Below are 19,871 nucleotides of genomic sequence, written 5' to 3'. Positions count from 1 at the left end.
AAATATAGCACACCTGATCCAGGTCACCAAAATTGATTTTCTGCTTTAGTCTTTCCAATTCTGCTTGTTCTGGGACAGACATTTGTGACATATATCTGGTATGCGGGTACGTATGTGGTGTTCTTGTCCTCCTACGCCCAACACCCGGGGAGGACCCAGGTGAGATGTCATTTGTAAGTCGTGTCTCACATTCCATGCCAAACTTTTTCTTGTTTTTCTCAGATGATCTGTTGGCTTTCTTTTGCCCACTCCAGTCCTGAGCATACATAAAAAGGGAAAAACTACATGTATTAACAATGTCAGGATTAAAGATCAGACTTTCTGATTGCATCCATAAGGAGAAGTATTTTACTTAATATTTACTGCAGTTTTAATTCATCTTAATCTCTTCATGCCTTCACAAAACTGTTCCCCTTTTCCAATTTATGAAGTCTTTATATTTTATAGCTCCACAATGCAGGTTTCACAAAACAAAGCTTGAAAAGCACTTCCAGTGAAGGGGACCCTTCTAGGTTTATACACTGGGTACAAATGAGTAGGCACTTGGATAGGACGTCAGCCTGTGCAGTTACTTAAACTAGAAATAAAACAAGAATACCCAGATACAAAAAATATTCAGCACATATTTTGCTTTAAAATTAGTAACAATTTAGCTTTTACATTGTATTTAGGCCACCATGCCTTGTATACCATCTGTCCATCAATAAAACACATGGAAGTTTGTCAACTTTATCTATTGTGAGAGTGAGCCTTAATAAATGTGATTAGATCAGTTCAACTTCCTTATGTCTTCAGTTTGTCCCCCCCCCTTCCCTTTATACTGTCTGAAGCATGAGCAGGGCCCTCCTCCCTCCTGTTTTCATTACCTGCTTTTCTTGCAGACCAGAAAAGCACCTCCTCCTTGTGTTCTCTGCCCCCGGACTCTACATTAATATTTCCATTGCATTCCTTACATCAGTGACCATGTTGAGAGTTGTAGTGCTAGTTGTTAACTATCTATTGTATTGTACTGTACTGTTTTAACCTGCACTGTGTTATTGTTTTGCCCTCTGTACGACACTGCAGACCACTTGTGGCGCCCTAGAAATAAAGTTTAATAATCATTTTAAAATATAAAAAGTAGTACCATATTATTTAGTCTATCATCAAGAGACTCATGGCTCCAATTAGGCAGATCCTGATCAATAACCCCTTCCTCAGGAGTTTCTCCTCCAGTAGCCATAATGTATGCAAGTGCTCAGAAGGGAAAAGAGAAATCTGTGGAGTGATTAGGAAAAACAATCTGTTTTAACATATTTCACAGGAAGATTGTTATACCAAGAAAAACGAAATGTATGAAATGTTATGAAACAGACCTTTGATATAACTAACACATACCCCCAATATATCTTTAAGATATATACTATATACAGATTGTCCTCATACACCTAGCCTCAATACGCTATGCAGCACGACTTGCCTGGCATGAGTGAGCCGCCAGGTCCTGTGCTACTCTGAAAGAGTCGGGTATCTTTTTTTTTTTGCCGAAAATACACACTTGTATATCTGTGTGCACCAGAGTCTGTATATGAGCCACAACAGAATTGGGAATAAAAAAAAAGCTGCGGCCGCTACATTGTAGCACTTATGCAAATTCAGGGACTCAGTTACACATATATACAATGCATCCAGAAAGTATTCACAGCGCTTCACTTTTTCCACATTTTGTTATGTTACAGCCTTATTCCAAAATGGAATAAATTCATTTTTGTCCACAAAATTCTAAAAACATTATCCATAATGACAACGTGTAAAAAGTTTTGATATTTTTGCAAATGTAATTAAAATAAAAAACTAAGAAATAACATGTAAATAAGTATTCACAGCCTTTGCCATGACGCTCAAAATTGAGCTAGGGTGCATCCTGTTTCCACTGATCATCCTTGAGATGTTCCTACAGCTTAATTGGAATCCACCTGTGGTAAATTCAGTTGATTGGACATGATTTTGAAAGGCATACACCTGTCTATATTAGGTCCCACACTTGACAGTGCATATCAGAGCACAAACCAAGCATGAAGTCCAAGGAATTGTCTGTAGACCTCCAAGACAGGTTTGTCTTGAGACACAAATCTGAGGAAGGGTACAGAAAAATATCTGCTGCTTTGAAGGTCCCAATGAGCACAGTGGTCTCCATCAGCCGTAAATGGAAGAAGTTTGGAACCACCAGGAATCTTCCTACTAGAGTTGGCCGGCTAAACTGAGCGTTCGTGGGAGAAAGGCCCTAGTCAGGGAGGAGACTTTGAACCCAATGGTCACCCTGTCAGAGCTACAGCATTCCTCTGTGGAGAGACGAGAACCTTCCAGTAGGACAACCATCTCTGCAGCAATCCACCAATCAGGCCTGTATGGTAGAGTGGCCAGACAGAAGCCACTCCTTAGTAAAAAGCATACGGCAGCCCACCTGGAGCTTGCCAAAATGCACCTGAAGGACTCTCAGACCATGAGAAACAAAAGATTGAACTCTTTGGTGTGAATGCCAGGCGTTATGTTTGGAGGAAACCAGGCACCGCTCATCACCAGGCCAATACCATCCCTACAGTGAAGCATGGTGGAGGCAGCATCATGCTGTGGGGATGTTTTTCAGCGGCAGGAACCTGGGAGACTAGTCAGGATAGAGGGAAAGATGAATGCAGCAATGTACAGAGACATCCTGGATGAAAAACCTGCTCCAGAGCGCTCTGGGGCGACGGTTCATCTTTCAGCAGGACAACGACCCTAAGAACACAGCCAAGATATCAAAGGAGTGGCTTCAGGACAACTCCATGAACGTCCTTGAGTGGCCTAGCCAGAGCCCAGACTTGAATCCGATTGAATATCTCTGGAGAGATCTGAAAATGGCTGTGCACCGACGCTTCCCAGAGGTGCTGCAAAGACGAATGGGCGAAACTGCCCAAAAGATAGGTGTGCCAAGCTTGTGGCATCATTTTCAAAAGACTTGAGACTGTAATTGCTGCCAAGGTGCATCAACAAAGTATTGAGTAAGGCTGTGAATACTTATGTACATGTGATTTCTTAGTTTTTTTTCATTAAATTTGCAAAAGTGTAAAAAAAAAACTTTTTACACGTTGTCATTATGGGGTATTGTGTGTAGAATTTTGAGGATAAAAATTAATTTGTTCCATTTTGGAATAAGGCTGTAACATAACAAAATGTGGAAAATGTGAAGCGCTGTGAATACTTTCAGGATGCACTGTATATACAACCGTTGCATATCAAATAATGCTGGTGTGTCCCAGTCGCATCGCAACTTAGACGTATTTTAGGCAAAAAGAAAGAAAAAAAAGACGCCCGGCGCTAGCAGAGTCTCATGGGACCTGACGCGCCGAGAGGGGCTTTTAGCGCGACTGCAGCAAAGATGTGTAAGGACATATCTGTACAAATCATAATATACCCACAGTGTATCCCTGGATACCTAGAACGCATACGTGCTCTTATTTTCTCTTAGTTTAGTGCAATCCTTACCCGATCACATAATAAACTATTGGTAGTCCCCTACAACCTACAGTTAGGTTTCGCGGTTCATCATTACACTTCTGTACCACATGAAAGATCCTTACGCCAAGGCCAAAAGCACCAATATCGCTCAGCCCACTCCTCCATCGCTTGTAAAATGGATCACACTTGTCTCCCAAAAGTTGCCTGTCACCTACTGTGTGCTGCCCAAATAAATTCAACATTTAGCAGAAATTTTTTTTTTTTTAATTAACAAGGAGGAAAAATTTTAAATTAAAAAACATTTACATTTTATTCACCAAAACAATTTTGCTTTTAGCTACAGATTTAAAACAAACTAAGAAGCAAAATAGTTTCCCATGTTACAGATATCAATTTAATAGTACATAGTGATACATAGATTATGACAGATTTGTGGAGTTTCGGTTTCTGAGAGGAAAAAAAAAAAACCCCTATAAACTTTGTATTGTATTGTATTGTAATAGCTATTCTTATTACAGATCAGTTATGCTGTATAGCCATAGGCTACTATAGTCAGTGATAAATTAAAAGTGTTACATTATAATTGCACTTATAATCTAATAACCAAGACGGAGTTATGCAAGAGATCTTATTAGCCATATGCACACCATGCAAAGACTGATGTGACTTTTCTTTCTCTGAATTGCAGGTAAATTGCCACTACTGTTCCCATCAGATGCTGTTAGGCTGATTGCAAAAGCACAGCTTTGAAAAACTGTTTTAGGTAAATTACCACTACTTTCATAGGCAAATGCAGGGGGGGGGTTCCATCTGCCTGGAAACCCCCCTCTCCAGCCCACCATGACCACAGTAGAAATAGTAATATAATAGATTGTTACTAGTGCTGCATGTTCTTCTCAGTATCACAAATGAAATAATTAGCACCACTCGTGGATCTTTTTATAAGTATCAGCCAGTAATAAATAACCTGTGCACCAACTAGAAGATCTGGAAAACATGCACTGTTAGAGATGCACTGCTATAGAGCCCAATATGTACATATATGTCCAGGGCAGTGCTAGGTTCTTCTGCTGCTCCTCCAGGCTCCCGGGCTTGCTCCAATAGTCTAGAATGGTGCCCACATCTAAAATAAATACATTCAGCTCAGGCAGGATGGCCCTACTGACACATCTAATGGCTTATTGTAATCACTGTTCCTGTATATGCTGGAATTAATACACACAATACACTTTGTATGACGCATATTAAAGCCGATTAAGTACGAATTCTGCCCTCTTCATTGACAGGCCACACTCACTCTAAAATTAAGCATTTGCAAACCCCCCTCAGGAAATCCTGCGTTTGCCACTGACTTTTATAATAGCAGCCATTACTACAAATGACAATAAATTTCTAACGTCAATCTGTGATGGTATACTCCCCTCTCACAATTTGTTTATCTTAGAATTTATTACATCCCAATCTAGGCCCGTATTCAATTTGAGGCAAAAAGTCCGTATCCGCGATACTTTTTCGCCGATGACGTCATTTTCGCCTGTTTTGACTTTACTCCATATTCAATTTGAAAGGCTTTCCGCCTAGGCGGAAAGTCAATGCAATGTAATAGCCGAAAAAAGTGCAGAAATGGGGTTTTGGGGTGCAACGTTGCGGGAACCCCCCTGCATCCTTCAGACAGTCCCCAAAGGTAAACTCTGTAAAAAATTAAGGACACCCCAAAAAATTACTTTGAAAAAGGAGGCGAAAAAAAATGTTGGGGTTCAAAGTTAAAAACTAGCAAATTTGACTCTGGGGGAGTCCCCAAATATGCCCCAAGTGTTTTTTTGATTGAATCCACCTGCTTGCGGCAGGTGGATTTTTCAACTTTACTTTGGCAACTTTTAAATATGGTGGCCCCCATTTTCAAGTACCCCAAATTTGCTGGGATAACTTATTTTCTAGAAAAAATACTCCTGAATAATATTCTGCACCACGTATAGAAAAACGCTATTTAGCAGCTATTAAGCCAGTTTAAAAAGACCAAATATCTTCAGCAAACCAAATTGGGGGGTACCATAGCTAACCCCCATGTCAGAGCATCATTTGGGGGGTGTCAGGCTGATTTCCCTAAATCTGACAGTACTTTCCGCCTATTGAAGCTTCGCCGGGTCCCGTTTTCGCGTACTTTCAAATTGAATACGGGGTAAAGCGGGCACGCGCGCAATACTGTTCCACCTCCAAAACAGGCGAAAAGTCCGGGACGCGGAAAAGTATAGCGGCTCAGCTCAAATTTAATACGGCTCCTAGTGTGTGTTGAGTACCGGAGCTAGAACCCGGGCAGCTCCCTGGTGTAAAAGGGGAGAGAGTTGGATCGCCGGGTCGAGTGACCCGGCAATCCAACCCAGGTAACTAGCAGGGTTTGACACGGACGTAGCCCGTGAAACCCTGCTGTGAGAACAGCACACTCCGGGTCACGATGACCTGGAGTGCGCTGCTAGCCGGCCGATTGGTCCGGCTTCAGTGGCGCTTGGAGATGACGTCATCTCCAAGCGACCACTTTCACTCCGCAAAAGCCGGATCTATGCAGACCCGACTGCGGTGTGAGCGGCGCTGACTCGGGAATATCCCGAGTCAGCGCCGGCAAAATTCCGGGTCTGATCCGGATAGGAACTTTGGCCCTCATTCAGAGCCGCACGTTAACAACAGTACGCTCGTTGCGTTCCGATGTTGACTAACCGCGCATGCGTCGGTGTTACACCGCGCATGCGCGTACGGCAGATTGCAAGCTTTTTTTCTCTCGTTCCTAAAATAGCGTACAGGAAGTGACATGTCATATGTGATTGACTGAACAGGGCGTTTTTGGGTGTTGACGGGGGTGGAGATGACAAAACGCAGGCGTGGCGAAGCGTTTTTGGGGCGTACATACATTAGCAGATGCGAACGTCAAATGTGTTCGGACCGTCTCATACGTCACTGAAACATCCGCTTTCCCTTCAAAATGCTCGCACAGCTTAGGGTCAGGATTACTCGACCACATTGGCGATGGCCTTCTCCTCCGTCCCGGGACTCCACGATGGTGCTGCGATTAATCGTGGCTGGTCAGTAAAGTAATTAGTGTTGGATTGAAATCCGGCTTGGTATGTGTTTGGAAAGCAGTTTATTGGGATAGCACAAAAGCGTACGCAGGTGGAAATCAGAGCTGCTAATGTCATGATTACATAATCAATTAGCGTACATTTTTGGGCTTTTATTTTGGCCACAATTTGGTGGTTATGGCCTATTGTAAAAATAATGTCATCATCTTTTAATTAGCTCCCCTTTTTTTTGGTTTACTGTGGAATTTGCATCGCTATGTGATTTTTTAAACGTTCCTTAAAGAGGCCTTTTTTTTAACAAAAGAGGGTCAGTTTTTGCGTTTAAGGCCAGGATTAAATGTAACCCATTTGTACAATAATGTCACAATACAATGTCTGTTTTTTTTTTTTAATTTATTGTTTACACACAAACAAATTGGCATAATATTGTATTGCCTTTTTTTGTGGCCAAGATATTTGATCTAAAAAAAAAAAAAACATAACTACTAACATAATCGTAAATACAAAATTTAAAAACATTTCACAAGAAAGGAGAGGGAAGTTTTGACCAGAAAGGAATATGAGCCAAGCACAGAAGGAAAGTGGGAAAAGTCGCCATTGCTGTCACCGTTTTCTCGCCCGTTTGGCTGGGTGAGGGTGGGCGCCAGACCGGGTCCGGGATGCCATCGGGCTGGCCTGTCCAGAGGCAGATGTTGTGGCCTCTGGACTAGGCACAGGGCTAGGCACATTTGGAGGATTGCCTGATGTTGTGCCAGAGGTGGAGGATCTGGATGTTCCGGCAGGAAGGGAGGTCGGCTCCACCATGTGCTGGCGAACGAGCTGCTCCAGGGCATCGGCGATGCGGATGTTGGCCCTGGTATTTTCCGCCAGGGCCTGAGCAATGGTCACGTTGGCCGCAGCATTTTGCTCCAGGGCCTCAGCCACCCGTAGCAGACTGGCGTCCATCCTCTGCAGAATCTCCGTATGGCAATCCGATTTAAAATTGAGTTCTGTGAGGAGGCCCACTGCCTGCGAGGGGGCACGCCCTGGACTGGCTTCTGCAGGGTCCTCAGCCGGATGTACTGGTTCCTCCCCTGCAGAGTCAGCAGAAATTCTGCGGCCAAGGCTCCCCTCTGGAGCAGACTCATCCGCCTCTGTCTCTGTTAGGAAATTGGAGAAAAGACTCACATTAGAATCTACATATTGGCACAATAGCATTTCTGAGATGGTGACATCACAAGACTTACCTTGGCCAACATGAGGAGCCGCAAAGTCTGGCATGTCCGTATCCATGTTGGACACGCCAAACACCTCCACAGCCTGCACACACCCCTGTGCCATCTCTTCTAAGTCTGTCAACTCCAATGACACAGGGGTGGGACCCCCACCTGTCCCCCTTGCATGCCTAGCCCTGTCGGCAAGTTTTTGCTTTAGACGATATTTGAAGTCTGCCCATCTGTGGAATGAATTTGGAACCATTATCCTTTTTTTAACAATGGGGTTTGTTTATAGGATGGGAAAGTGTTTACTTACCGCCGTTTGACATCCCGGGCTAGACGGACATAATCACCCACCCTATTGACAGCAACGGCGACCTCCTCCCACATTCTCCACTTCTGGCTTTGGCTCATATTCCTGGCTGCCTGGGGCAGGATGTCAACGCACTTCTGGATCAAAACCTCCATCTCCTTGCTTGTGAAATGTGGCTGCCTTTTTTTTTTTGCAGCTTTGGCGGGTTGACTGGGGCCAGCAGTCTCTTCCATGTCATCCTCCTCACCTATTTGGGTAAATATGCAGATTTAGCCACTTCACAACTTGCACAATATTATGTTTTAAAATACTCATTGACACAAAATGCATGAAGGCCTTACCGCCGCAATTTTGACCATTGTTTCCCTGGTTTGAAGCCATGTCTCTGCTTCCAGCATGAAATCATCCAGAAATTCTATGTGATTTCGTGACGTATTTATACATGCGTCGTTAGTTTGCGGCCGCATCATTGATTGTGCGTCCCTATGATTCATCCTTAATTTGTGCGGGAAAATAAACACTATTTATGGCTTGGTGTGTGTGGATTCGAGGTGGGGTTGTTGGAGTGTTGTCGGTGAAGTGGTTTGGATTTGGTTGGTTGGTTGCGTTTGGAGGATTTTGGAGAGTTGTTTTTTTGTTTGTTTTTGCTACATTTCTTTGGTTTTTCCGTTCGCATTTTTTTCATTTTTTCAACATCCTTTCCTGATTTGGTAAGTTTTGTGCATTCAAATTTGTGGCCAATTGTTGTATTCTTCTGTTTTGTGGTTAGTTAATTTGTTTAACACTCATTTCATATTTTTTAGTTTTTTATTTTTTTCGGACCCAAAGAAGTTTTTTGAGGACATCTTATATATTCGAGTTGGGTAAGTCCATTTTTTGTCTTGCATTTGCGAATGAATTACCGCATTTTTGACTGTTGGTGTAGTGACTTGCATTTGCGAATAATTTACCGCATTTTTGACTGTTGGTGTAGTGACTTGCATTTGCGAATAATTTACCGCATTTTGGACGGCTTATTCATCATATAATCCAGTTTTGCTTTTCCCTTTTCCATTTTTTGGGTTCATTTGAACCCTATTTGACGTACGGTGTGCAATGTAGTTTTCATCGATGGCCAAATGTGTTTTTCCGTTATTTTCTGTGTTGGCTTGCAACAATTTTTTACCTAAAAAAAAACCCTTTAAATTTTTGACGTCTCATTGTTGCCTTTTTTACAGTTTATACATATCATGACAATACCCCGGCATGTAAGCAGCTATGGATGGTATCAGAAAGCTAAGTTGTTTTTTCTTACTTTTGGGGTGGGTCAAAAGCCTTACATTGTAAACTTTGAATTTCAGATAGATCTGGGGCGAATTGTTCTGGCCCTGCTCCCGGAAGACGAACAACCTCAAACTCGTCCCAGGCGTAGGCATCGTAGGCATGCAAGGCCCCAGATATTTCGAACACGTGTCACCCTTTTTGGAATGCCCGATGATGAGGTTTTAAGACGCTACAGTCTACCTCCCAAAATCATCATAGACACTCTCTCATTAATAGAAAGTGATCTTGAGCGGCAAATTGACAGTCCAACAGCAATACCACCACTGACGCAATTTATGGCGGTGTTACATTTCTGTGCCTCAGGATCGTTTCAAACAACGGTCGGAATAGTGGCGGGCATCTCCCAATCCTCCTTTTCCCGGATCCTGAGGGCAGTGATGGAGGCACTTTTCAAGCACCTCCATCATTTTATTAAAATGCCTTTGGATATGGGTGCCCTTAGTGTGGCCAAGGCCAATTTTTACCAAATAGCTGGCTTCCCACACATCATAGGGGTTGTGGATGGTACTCACATACCACTTCAGCCTCCAGCACGGCTGGAGGCCATATTTAGAAACAGGAAACACTATCACTCCCTGAATGTAATGGTGGTATGTGATGCCTCCCTCCAGATCCTGTCCCTGAATGCTAAATTACCCGGAAGTGCTCATGACTCCTTCGTCATCCGGCAATCAGGGATATGGCAGAAATTAACCAACCTACAAGCTGGTGATGCGTGGCTTCTGGGTAAGTGGAGACCTTTAGTACATAACAATGTTAAGCTTGATACACAGTGTTCCTGATGTGGTCTATTTTTGTTCACAGGAGACAGTGGATACCCTTGCATGTCCTGGCTGCTCACTCCTTATTTGGCTCCCACACCAGGGCCACAAAGTGCGTATAATTCCGCACTTACAGCCACCAGGCAAGTGGTGGAGCGCTGTATCGGCCTTTTAAAAGGCCGATTCAGATGCCTCCACCGCTCTGGTGGCGAGCTCATGTATGTGCCGGATATGGTGTCTAAAATTGTGGTCCTGTGTGGGATATTTCACAACATTGCCATAAGGAGTGGTGTCCCAATGCAGCCAGAGGATGCCTTACCTGAGGATGGCCCCCCCGAGGTTGGTCGAAGGTCAGTATGTGGGGGGGCCATACGCGATGATGTGGTGGCCAGATTTTTTAGGTAAGTTTGTTCAAAACTCCAGTGTTTATACCTAATGTGTTTTTTTTTTTTGGCAAACATCTAATTTATTTTTATTTTTCTCACCATCTTCTGTTTGTTCACATAATCTTTGGCACTCCAACGCTCACTACTTCCTGCTACCCTTACCAAACCTGGATCTGGTCCTTTTGGGCATATATTCTGGAACCCATATCGCAACGCCATGTTTGTGGAATCATGTTGGCATGGTCCTTCGTCAACCAGTTCTTGATTTTGTGTTTTTATTTATTTGTTTCTTGGTATGTGTTGTATTTGAATTTATCACTGTGTATTTTTTTTGGGAGTGACCACTTTGTTTTCTCTGTTATGTGGTGAATAAATGTTTGAAGAGTGAAATGGTCTTCCTTTTTTGGGACGTTAACAGCAAGTGTAACCAGGTTAACACAAGTTACATTTGACTAAGGGGTAAACCAGTACTGACGCCAGATGAGCAAAACTGAAATATGTTTTCAGCTTTCCAATCCACACCAAAAGGAAGCCTGGCCCAACCTTGGGATTTGTAAGATTGGCCTAAGCAGCTTGCGCACCAAGTAGGAACCTGGAAAATGTAGAAATCTGAAATTGACACTACACCCAAAAAGGGAAATTACATTGTTACTGTTATGTGTTTCTGGTGTCTGTTTGACATACAAAGACAAAACACAATCTAACTTTTACAAAAGGGAAATCCTTGCAGGAACTTATGTCAGGCTAAACTATCTTGGTTTTGGTTTTTAAAAATGAGCCACAACGTATATTTGTCTTTAAAATTTTATTGGGAAAATACAAAAAAAAAAAAAAAAACTAATGCCGAAGGAGGCCAGACAGCCGGTCGAGGGCCACCAGAAGGCCGATTACATGGTGGCGCATCTGCCCCACAACATCCGCCACCTCTTGCCGACGCCTCTGTTCCTCTGTGGGTGAGAAAAGTGTGTGGGTTAATACAACAATAGGGACTCCACAGAAAAACATTAATTAAAAAACAAATCACTCCTAAACCCAAAAACATAAATAAAAAGTGTGGGCTGGCAAAAATACAAGGCCTAGGTACAAATTCCCACAGGTATGATATGTGTATGCTTAAATCACCAGGAAGAGGTAAAGGCAAACCTTCACAATCAACAAAAGTCAAGCCACAAAAACACGAAGAAAGGCACGACACATGATTACATACAAACAGTTTGTGCTTTAAAAAAAAATAATACAAAACATACCGGGAAAAAAATCGGGAGCTCCGGCAAAACCTCCATGATCCTCCTCGGAGGATCCGTCATTCCCCAAAGAATGGGGCGGAGTTATGCTGGACTCCGGGGAGGGGGTAATTGGAAGAGGGGTGGGTGGAGGAGAGGGGGAAGTGGGACGGAGGGGAAGGAGTCCCGACATTTCCGGGAGAGGGTCTGGGAAGGATGGGGAGGAGTGGGGAATAGGGGAAAGATTTGGGGTGGAGTGTTGGCTGGGGGTTGGGGAGAGTGGGCGGGAACGCCGACGTTGACGGCGGAGTCTTGGCTGTCCCCCTAAAATATGTCAAATAAATTGCGTTTAGTTTATGGACAAATCCGGCCAAACAAACAAAAAAAAAAAAAAAAAAAAACAAACAAAAAAAAATAGCAGTAGAATTAAAAATTCATAAAAAGAGGGAAAACATGCAGACGCAGATATGAGTACAAATAATAAATAGAACAGACAGGAAAACATGCAGACGCAGATATGAGTACAAATAATAAATAGAACAGACAGGAAAACATGCAGACGCAGATATGAGTACAAATAATAAATAGAACAGACAGGAAAACATGCAGACGCAGATATGAGTACAAATAATAAATAGAACAGACAGGAAAACATGCACACGCAGATATGAGTACAAATAATAAATAGAACAGACAGGAAAACATGCAGACGCAGATATGAGTACAAATAATAAATAGAACAGACAGGAAAACATGCAGACGCAGATATGAGTACAAATAATAAATAGAACAGACAGGAAAACATGCAGACGCAGATATGAGTACAAATAATAAATAGAACAAACATGAAAACATGCACACGCAGTTTGCCCCACAAACACAAACATTAAAACCACAATACATAACACTTACTTGCCAGGATCTGCATGCGAAAGCATGCCAGCAAGCGGGGCGTTCGCCGTTGCAGGTCGGACCACCTGCGCTCCAGCTGCCCGATGTTGCGGCGTGATCCAAAGGACCGCAGGCGGGACCGTACCTCCGCATACGCGGAGCGCTTCTGCCGGTTGGTCATGGGTTCTGGCTGGCTGGTGATCCGGCGATCCATTACCTCCGTAAGCACCAGCAGCTCACGTCTGGTGAATGCGGAGGCTCTCATGATGGCAATGGTGTTTTTCTTAAAAATCATTTTTGATAAAGTGTGTAAAAATTTTCTGATTGGCTAATGTATTTTGGAAATTAACAGGAGCAATTTTATTGGTTAGTGTATGAGTCATGTGTTCGACAGGGCCAGAAATCTCTGGAGAGTTAGGATAGGCTTGATGCAGTGACATGCGTAAGCAAATTTAAATAAAGAAATGAACCCAGGGAAATATGCGGGGATACACAGCAATAGTACAATTGTTTAATTGTGGTTCACATGTTTTTTAAACAATACAAGCGAATGTTTCATCCGTACGTATTCTGCGGGTAAACACAAACACAGACAAGAGTAAAGTTTCTTGCATTGTGTTGAAAAAAAACAAACAATTAAGCTAATTGATACATTGATTGGCATGATACGATTGATGGAGGTAGGCAGAATAAAGGAGCAGGTAATCGACATCTGACAAGGCCACTTCCTGTTTATACTTGTGCGTGCATTCCTTTCAAGCCATTTCGGTGATGTACGCTCGCTATTTCGTACGCTCGTTAGTTAGAGGAGGGGTCGTCAGAGTTTAGGGAGGAATTTTAGATGCGAACGAAAATACGAGCGAGCCACTGAATTTAAATATTTTTGTACGTACGCCTAACGTACGTGCGCCCGCTTGCGTGCGGCTCTGAATGAGGGCCTTTGTTCCAACTCCGGGTCAGACCCGGAATTTAGGTGGAAAAGGGGTATTAGTGAGCACACAGACACATTTGTAGCTATACTTATTACTGATCAGTTAGGCTGCATAGCCATAGGCTGCTATAGTCCGTATTAGATTCAAAGTGTTAGATTATAAGTGTAATTACAATTTGATAACGAAGACAGCGTTGCGCCGGAGATAAGCTGGAGGAAAACTGAGGGAGAACATCCTCAAAGCCATTATACTTTCTGAAGGACATCAAGCAACATACTTATGTGAATTAGCTAATTCATCATCTCTAACAGCTGCTGTTTGCATATCCAGGAAACTCCCTACTGCACTACCTGCTTGGACATTGCAAGTAGTTCCCTATCTGCGTGCTGCTCGTATTGATTGCTCTTGTTGTTCGTAACACCTTTGACTGGATCGACTCTATACATTTTAAGTTTTGCCTTCATACTACTGAAAATCCTGTTAGTACTGTATTGCCTTTTTCCATTGCATCACATCTATCCACTTTAAACATTCTTCATTTTAATAACTAATTCCTGCACCCACTACTCACATACTTCTCTTTATATTTCACTTTTGGATCTGCGCTCATACATTAGCAGCACTGTTCTTTTACATGTATTTTTGAACATTTAACTACTTTTATCCACACGGTCTCTACATCACACAGTCTCCACTCCAGTTTTCATTTAGCTTATTACCTCGTCCACAGCATGAACACCCTTACTTTAAACAACCCCCTTATTCAGTGTTCACATAATCCTCTGCTTTACCTACTTTATCCATCCCTATCCTCCCCCTCTGGTCTCCTCCACTTGCTGTTACCCCTTTTTGTCTCTCATCAGTCTCCCTTCCAACCCTCTGCTTCTTTCCCCCACATTTCCCATTCCTCCACTCTCAACCACCAACCTCCATCGCCTTGCTACCCCACCACTAAGCCCCATTTCCTTTTGTCTCTGCCTGTCACCTCCAGGGCTGCCAAGAGAAATTCTGGGCCAGGTTACAGCAACATCCTCTGGAACCACAGCATGTTGGGCATGGCTGCACACCTTTGTGGGTGGGTCTAGCATGTGAGAGGCACCCACTCACAGGAGCATGGCATAGCACCCAGCAGCTGGGAATAAAATATTCACTATTAGGATGGATGGGCAGTCCCACAATAGCTGAATTTTTAGGCGATGTATTTAGATGCTAAAATGTAACAGACAAAAATTAAACTACAACTACTTTATTTTGTACATCTCTAATGTAAATAACACAATCTATTTTTTGTCATGGAGATGGATGAACGAAGGACTTAATTTTGACATAACATCAGGTAATCTTATAACACACACAATCTGCAGCATATATCCTAACCCACTGTTCGATGCTCCTTCCTCACTATCTACCCCATCAGTGTCGCCCCTGTCTGTCTCTGCCCCTCCTAAGAATGTGAACTCTCGCGAGCAGGGCCCTCGTCCCTCACATGCTTTTCCTGCCCCTACTTATACTATAATTTACTCCTAACTCTCCAATTGGCACCTAACACTTAGTTGTTGATGCCCTGCTGCTTGTGTTATGCAGCAATGTTTATAAATCATGTCCTTGTCTTGCATTGTTTTGTACTGCTAATAACCGTTTTTCTTTTGTGCTCATTTATTTACTGTGTAAGGCACAGCGGAATCTTTGTGGCGCCATATAAATAAAGAATAATAATAATAATACCACCTAGGAAAAAAATCTTTCCATGTGCCTCCTCCCCTAGACAGAAACCTTAGCGGCTAGCAGTATAGGGGGGCATGCGAGGGATTGTACCACATAAGCCATAATTCCGTAATTGCGGCTTGTAATTGGTGCATGGTTAACACCTCCAGGTTTTCAGTCTGGACTGATAGAGAAATGGAGGAACCTAGGAGAAAAGCTCCCAGGCCTAGACTTAAAGTATCCGGTGAATAGAAGCAATTACCTCCGCTAAACCCACATATCTTCAATATGTGGACGATTTTCAAATTCATGGCTCTGAAGCTACATTTAGTAACAGCAGTACACACTTTGTGCCCTTAAAATAATGGGTTAGCAAATGAAACACCTTTATCTAAATACAGATACATGTTACATGTTATATTGGTTAGCACTGCAGAGATTTAAAGCAATATGTAGTATTTCAATCCCTGTTTAGCTGAAGCCACCTAAACCCATTGTCAGAATTACTGCAACAAAGACAGCCCTAAGAGAATTTAATTGATGGCCAAAGCAGAGTTGCAATTGGCCAAGTGCTGCACTTGACTCACAAAACATAGCGCATTCATATCATGAATCCATAAGAACTCCATTTGTACTCAATGATAAAAGGAGATTTATGGTCTCACCTAGTTAAATCCTTTTCTTTGGAATCCATAGGGGACACAGGCATTACCTTGGGTATAGGCTGGAGCAAAAGAAGTCCGGGCACCAACTAGTTACAATATTTCTCCCATCAGCCCTGGCTACTTTCTCCCAATACCCCACCCCCAGCCCCATGCAGAGCAGTTTAGTTAGCAAGCCCAAAGGTACGGGCGAGAAAAGGAGAAGGAAGACATGACATACTTAGAGGTCCAAACACCCAGAAAAGCCAAAAGGAGGACTGGAAGCAGAGTAAAAACCCCGCAAGCCCGATGCGTCAGGGTGGGCGCCGTGTCCAATATGGTTTCTGAAGAAAAAAAAAATGCAACAAGGCAAGACCATAAATCTTTCTTCTTCATATCATAGGGGGACACAGGCATTACCTTGGGATGTCCCAAAGCTATCCCCATAATGGAGGGGCCGCGCCGGAGCTGCACTGGCAACCCTTCGGCCAAAATATACGACCGCGGTAGCGAAGGTGTTAAATGAATAGTTTAGGCGAAGGACCACGGTGGGCACCCTATCAAGTTGCTCAGCCGAGGCTCACTGGCGAGCTGCTCAAAACCGATCTGGTGGAATGAGTCCTCACCACAGACAGCACAGGAAGGCCCGCACCACGGATAGACAAACTAAGCCAACTTGCCAAAGTGCGTCCTAAAGGCGGCCAGAGCCGTCCGTGACAGAGGTAGAAGACTACATAAAAAAAAAAGGAAGACATCCAACAGAGTTTCTGGGTCTTACACAGCAAGGACTGAAGGGCCCCCACAATGTCTAAAGAGCCCTCTCTGAAGAACAAACAATCAGGTGCCCAAAAAACAGGGACCCTGATTTCAGAGTGATGAGAAATCTAAAGACTAACCTAGGAAGGTAACTTTTTCCAAAAGAAAACAGAAATGGGGAGTGAAAGCATAGCGCACCCAAGTCCGAAATCCACCGGGTCACTGGAATAGCCGGTAGGAAGACAGATGTTCATGTAAACTAACAAATGTCCATCAAGGGCAATGGCTCAAAAGGACAAAGACAGGAAGAGCCCAAAGCACCAAAGACCAGTGTCAAGCTGTCCTCGGAGGAACAAATAGGGGCTGTAAGAGAAGTACTCATGAATAAAGGCCTTATCAAGCAATAGCGGTGCTCCCCCCGGCGTCCAGCTGCGGGTCCCTGAAGCATGTCGGGGACCAGCCGAAGACACTGACCCACTCGCCAGTGCTGCGGCCTCCGGCACAGTGTGTCGGTGGAGCTGCAGCGCGGGCGTCCTATAGGACGCCTAGTGCCACTCACTCATAGCAAAAAATGGACTTAATAAAATTAAATAAAAAGCTAGACTGCTTTGAAAGGAGCAGCTCAACACTGAATATTCCACCATTGGATTCCTGTCGTCTAGGTATTTTATGATTTGCTCAGATTAATATGGGACGTTTGGTATAGGAGGAGGAAAAAAATAAAAATAAGAGTTATGGTAGACATACCTTTGTTAACACTCTTTCTTCGAGGTCCATAGGGTCCACAGGGATACCATGGGAATAATGTGGTTGGATTGATCCAGGCACCAAAGAGTTAAGCTTTCAGCTCCCAGGATGCCCTTGGTCCTCCTCCACATATACTCCACCCATAGCCACAGGCATTCAGTTTAGTAAACATGCCTAAGGCAGGAGAAGGAAAAAGGAGACGGAAGAACAATTGTACACCAGAAACACTCACAGAGAAAGAGTGAATCCGTGACCGAAAGAGAAATTACCCAATGCAGGTAGGTGCGTCAGGGTGAGTGCCCTGTGGACCTCATAAGAAAGAGTTCACAAAGGTAAGTCTAACATAACTCTTATTTTCTTCTTCATGGTCCATAGGGATCCACATGGATACCATGGGGATGTCCTAAAGCAGATTCCCTAAGGGTGGGGAAGCTCCTGAGCAGAAAGGAGAACCCACTGCTCAAAGGAAGCATTCTGAGAGGCAAAAGTATTAAAGGCGTAAAACCCAAGAAAATTGTGGCTGCACGTGGCTGCCTTGCACAATTGTTCAGCAGAGGCACCACGCCCACGATGTCCCACAGACCGGGTAGAATGTGCTGTCGCCGTGTTTGGGACAGGTAGATCAGCCTGTGTGCAAGCCTGAGCAAAAGTCATACATAACCATAGAGCCAGAGTTTGTTTGTTAGCTGGTCATCCTTGTTTGTGAAAACCATATAACACAAAAAGAGCGTCTGATTTTCTAAGAGAGTCTGTACGATTCACATAGATACAGAAAGCACGAACCACATCCAGGGAGGCTTCACTTACAGAAGGATCTGAAGACTGAAAAGCTGAAACCACAATCTCTTCATTCACATGAAAACCGAACACTACCTTAGGAATGTAACCAGCCCGTGAGAACAGCTCTATTCTGGTGAAAAATCAGAAAGGGGAAGACACAAGAGAGCGCTGCCAAATCTGAAACTCTGCGTGTAGAAGAGACAGCGAGGAGAAAAAGTCTTCGCTGTCAACCATTTCAAATTTACGGAGCCCAGAGGTTCAAATGGGGGAACTTGCGGTCCCTTGAGAACCAATGACAAATCCCACGGTGCCACCGGTGGGAAAAAGGGTGGCTGAACTTGGAAAACACCCTGTAAAAAAGTTCTAAACATCCGGCAAGGATCCAATCCTTCGCTGGAACCAAACTGATAGCGCAGAAACCTGTACTCTCAGGGTGGCCAGGCAGAAACAGAGGTCTAACCCAGCCTGGAGAAAAGAAAGTACCCGGGAACCCTAAAAACATTAGGGTCATACTTCCTGTGGAAACACCATTGACCAAAAGAACGCCAAAAACTGTAATAGATGCGGGCAGAGGAATGTTTTTGTGCCCCAAGCATCGTTTGAATCAGAGCTGGGGAACCCTTTGGCTCTTAAGATGAAAGAATCAATAGCCAAGACTTCAAAGACAGACGGGGGAAGGCCGGATGCAGGCAGGGACCCTGCGCTTTCAGATCCGTCCATAAAGGAAGAGGAAACGGAGTGTCTATGGCTAGATTCCGTATGTCGGTGAACCAATGGCGTCTTGGCCAAGCAGGAGCTACTACTATCACTGTTCCGCCTTCCTGCTTGAATTTCCTGAGGACCCTTGGGAGGAGGGAAAACTGAGGAAAGAGATACGCCAGCTTCAAGTACCATTTCACTGCCAGTGCGTCCATGAATGCGGCTGAGGAGTCTCTGGTCCTGGACCCGTACCTAGGGACATTTGTGATTGTGACGTGAGGCCAATAAAATTAAATCTTAGGACTGCCTAAGCAGTCCTCCTGTTACAAAGGTGTGTCTGAATCCTGCAGCAGCAAACGAACAACTGAATGCCTGTGGCCAGGAGCGGGAATATGTGGAGGACCTTGGGCATCCTGGGAGCTGAAAGCTTAACTGTTTGGTGCCTGGATCACTCCAACCACATTATCCCCATGGTATCCCTGTGGATCCCTATGGACCCTGAAGAAAATATAGATACAACCAATGTTGTGTAAATACTGTATAGCCTTTACCATTTAGAATATAAGCTGTCACAAGCACAATCCCAAAAATTTCTTTAACTATATAAAGTGTTAATCTTGTACTTTTGTAATATGGGCCTGCTTCAGAGTTGTATGCAGTCCCTATCGGTCGCAACTGACGGATGTGTTGGGGGCTGCATATGTGCCGGGACAGCAGTGCTGCGATGCCACTGTGACCCCGGTCACAGCACCCTGGACGCCGCAGCCTAATTCAGACTGCGGCTGTTTGAGGGAGGGGAATGGCCGGCAACGTGGAGTGTCTGTTTTGTGGCAGTGTCAAGGCCAGGGTCTGCAACTTTCGACACAGATTTCCCGTCGCCCATTTTGAGTAAGCTTAGACTTGCTCAGATGGGTAATGACTGCATTCATCGCGATCAATCAGATGCTGCGTCTTCGGACTGCAATGCCGAC

General features: G+C 43.9%; 1 protein-coding gene across 7 annotated transcripts in view; it reads right to left on the bottom strand.

The window, feature by feature from the left end:
• Positions 1-19,871, bottom strand: part of PCM1 (pericentriolar material 1) — a 225,883-nt gene that overhangs the window by 173,050 nt on the left and 32,962 nt on the right. For all 7 annotated transcript variants that reach the window (XM_088478763.1, XM_088478762.1, XM_088478760.1 and 4 more), the window contains exons 2-3: positions 1,127-1,257; positions 14-256 (exon numbers count right to left, since the gene is read on the bottom strand). In XM_088478763.1, the coding sequence (XP_088334889.1) occupies positions 14-256; positions 1,127-1,222 (339 nt within the window). In that variant the 5' untranslated portion in view covers positions 1,223-1,257. The remainder of the gene's footprint in view (positions 1-13; positions 257-1,126; positions 1,258-19,871) is intronic.

Source organism: Taudactylus pleione, unplaced genomic scaffold, assembly GCF_031769625.1.
Source record: "Taudactylus pleione unplaced genomic scaffold, aTauple2 ptg000218l, whole genome shotgun sequence".
NCBI classification, from domain to species: domain Eukaryota; kingdom Metazoa; phylum Chordata; class Amphibia; order Anura; family Myobatrachidae; genus Taudactylus; species Taudactylus pleione.
Note: the sequence above shows the minus strand (reverse complement) of the source record. Positions and strands in the feature narration are given on the sequence as shown.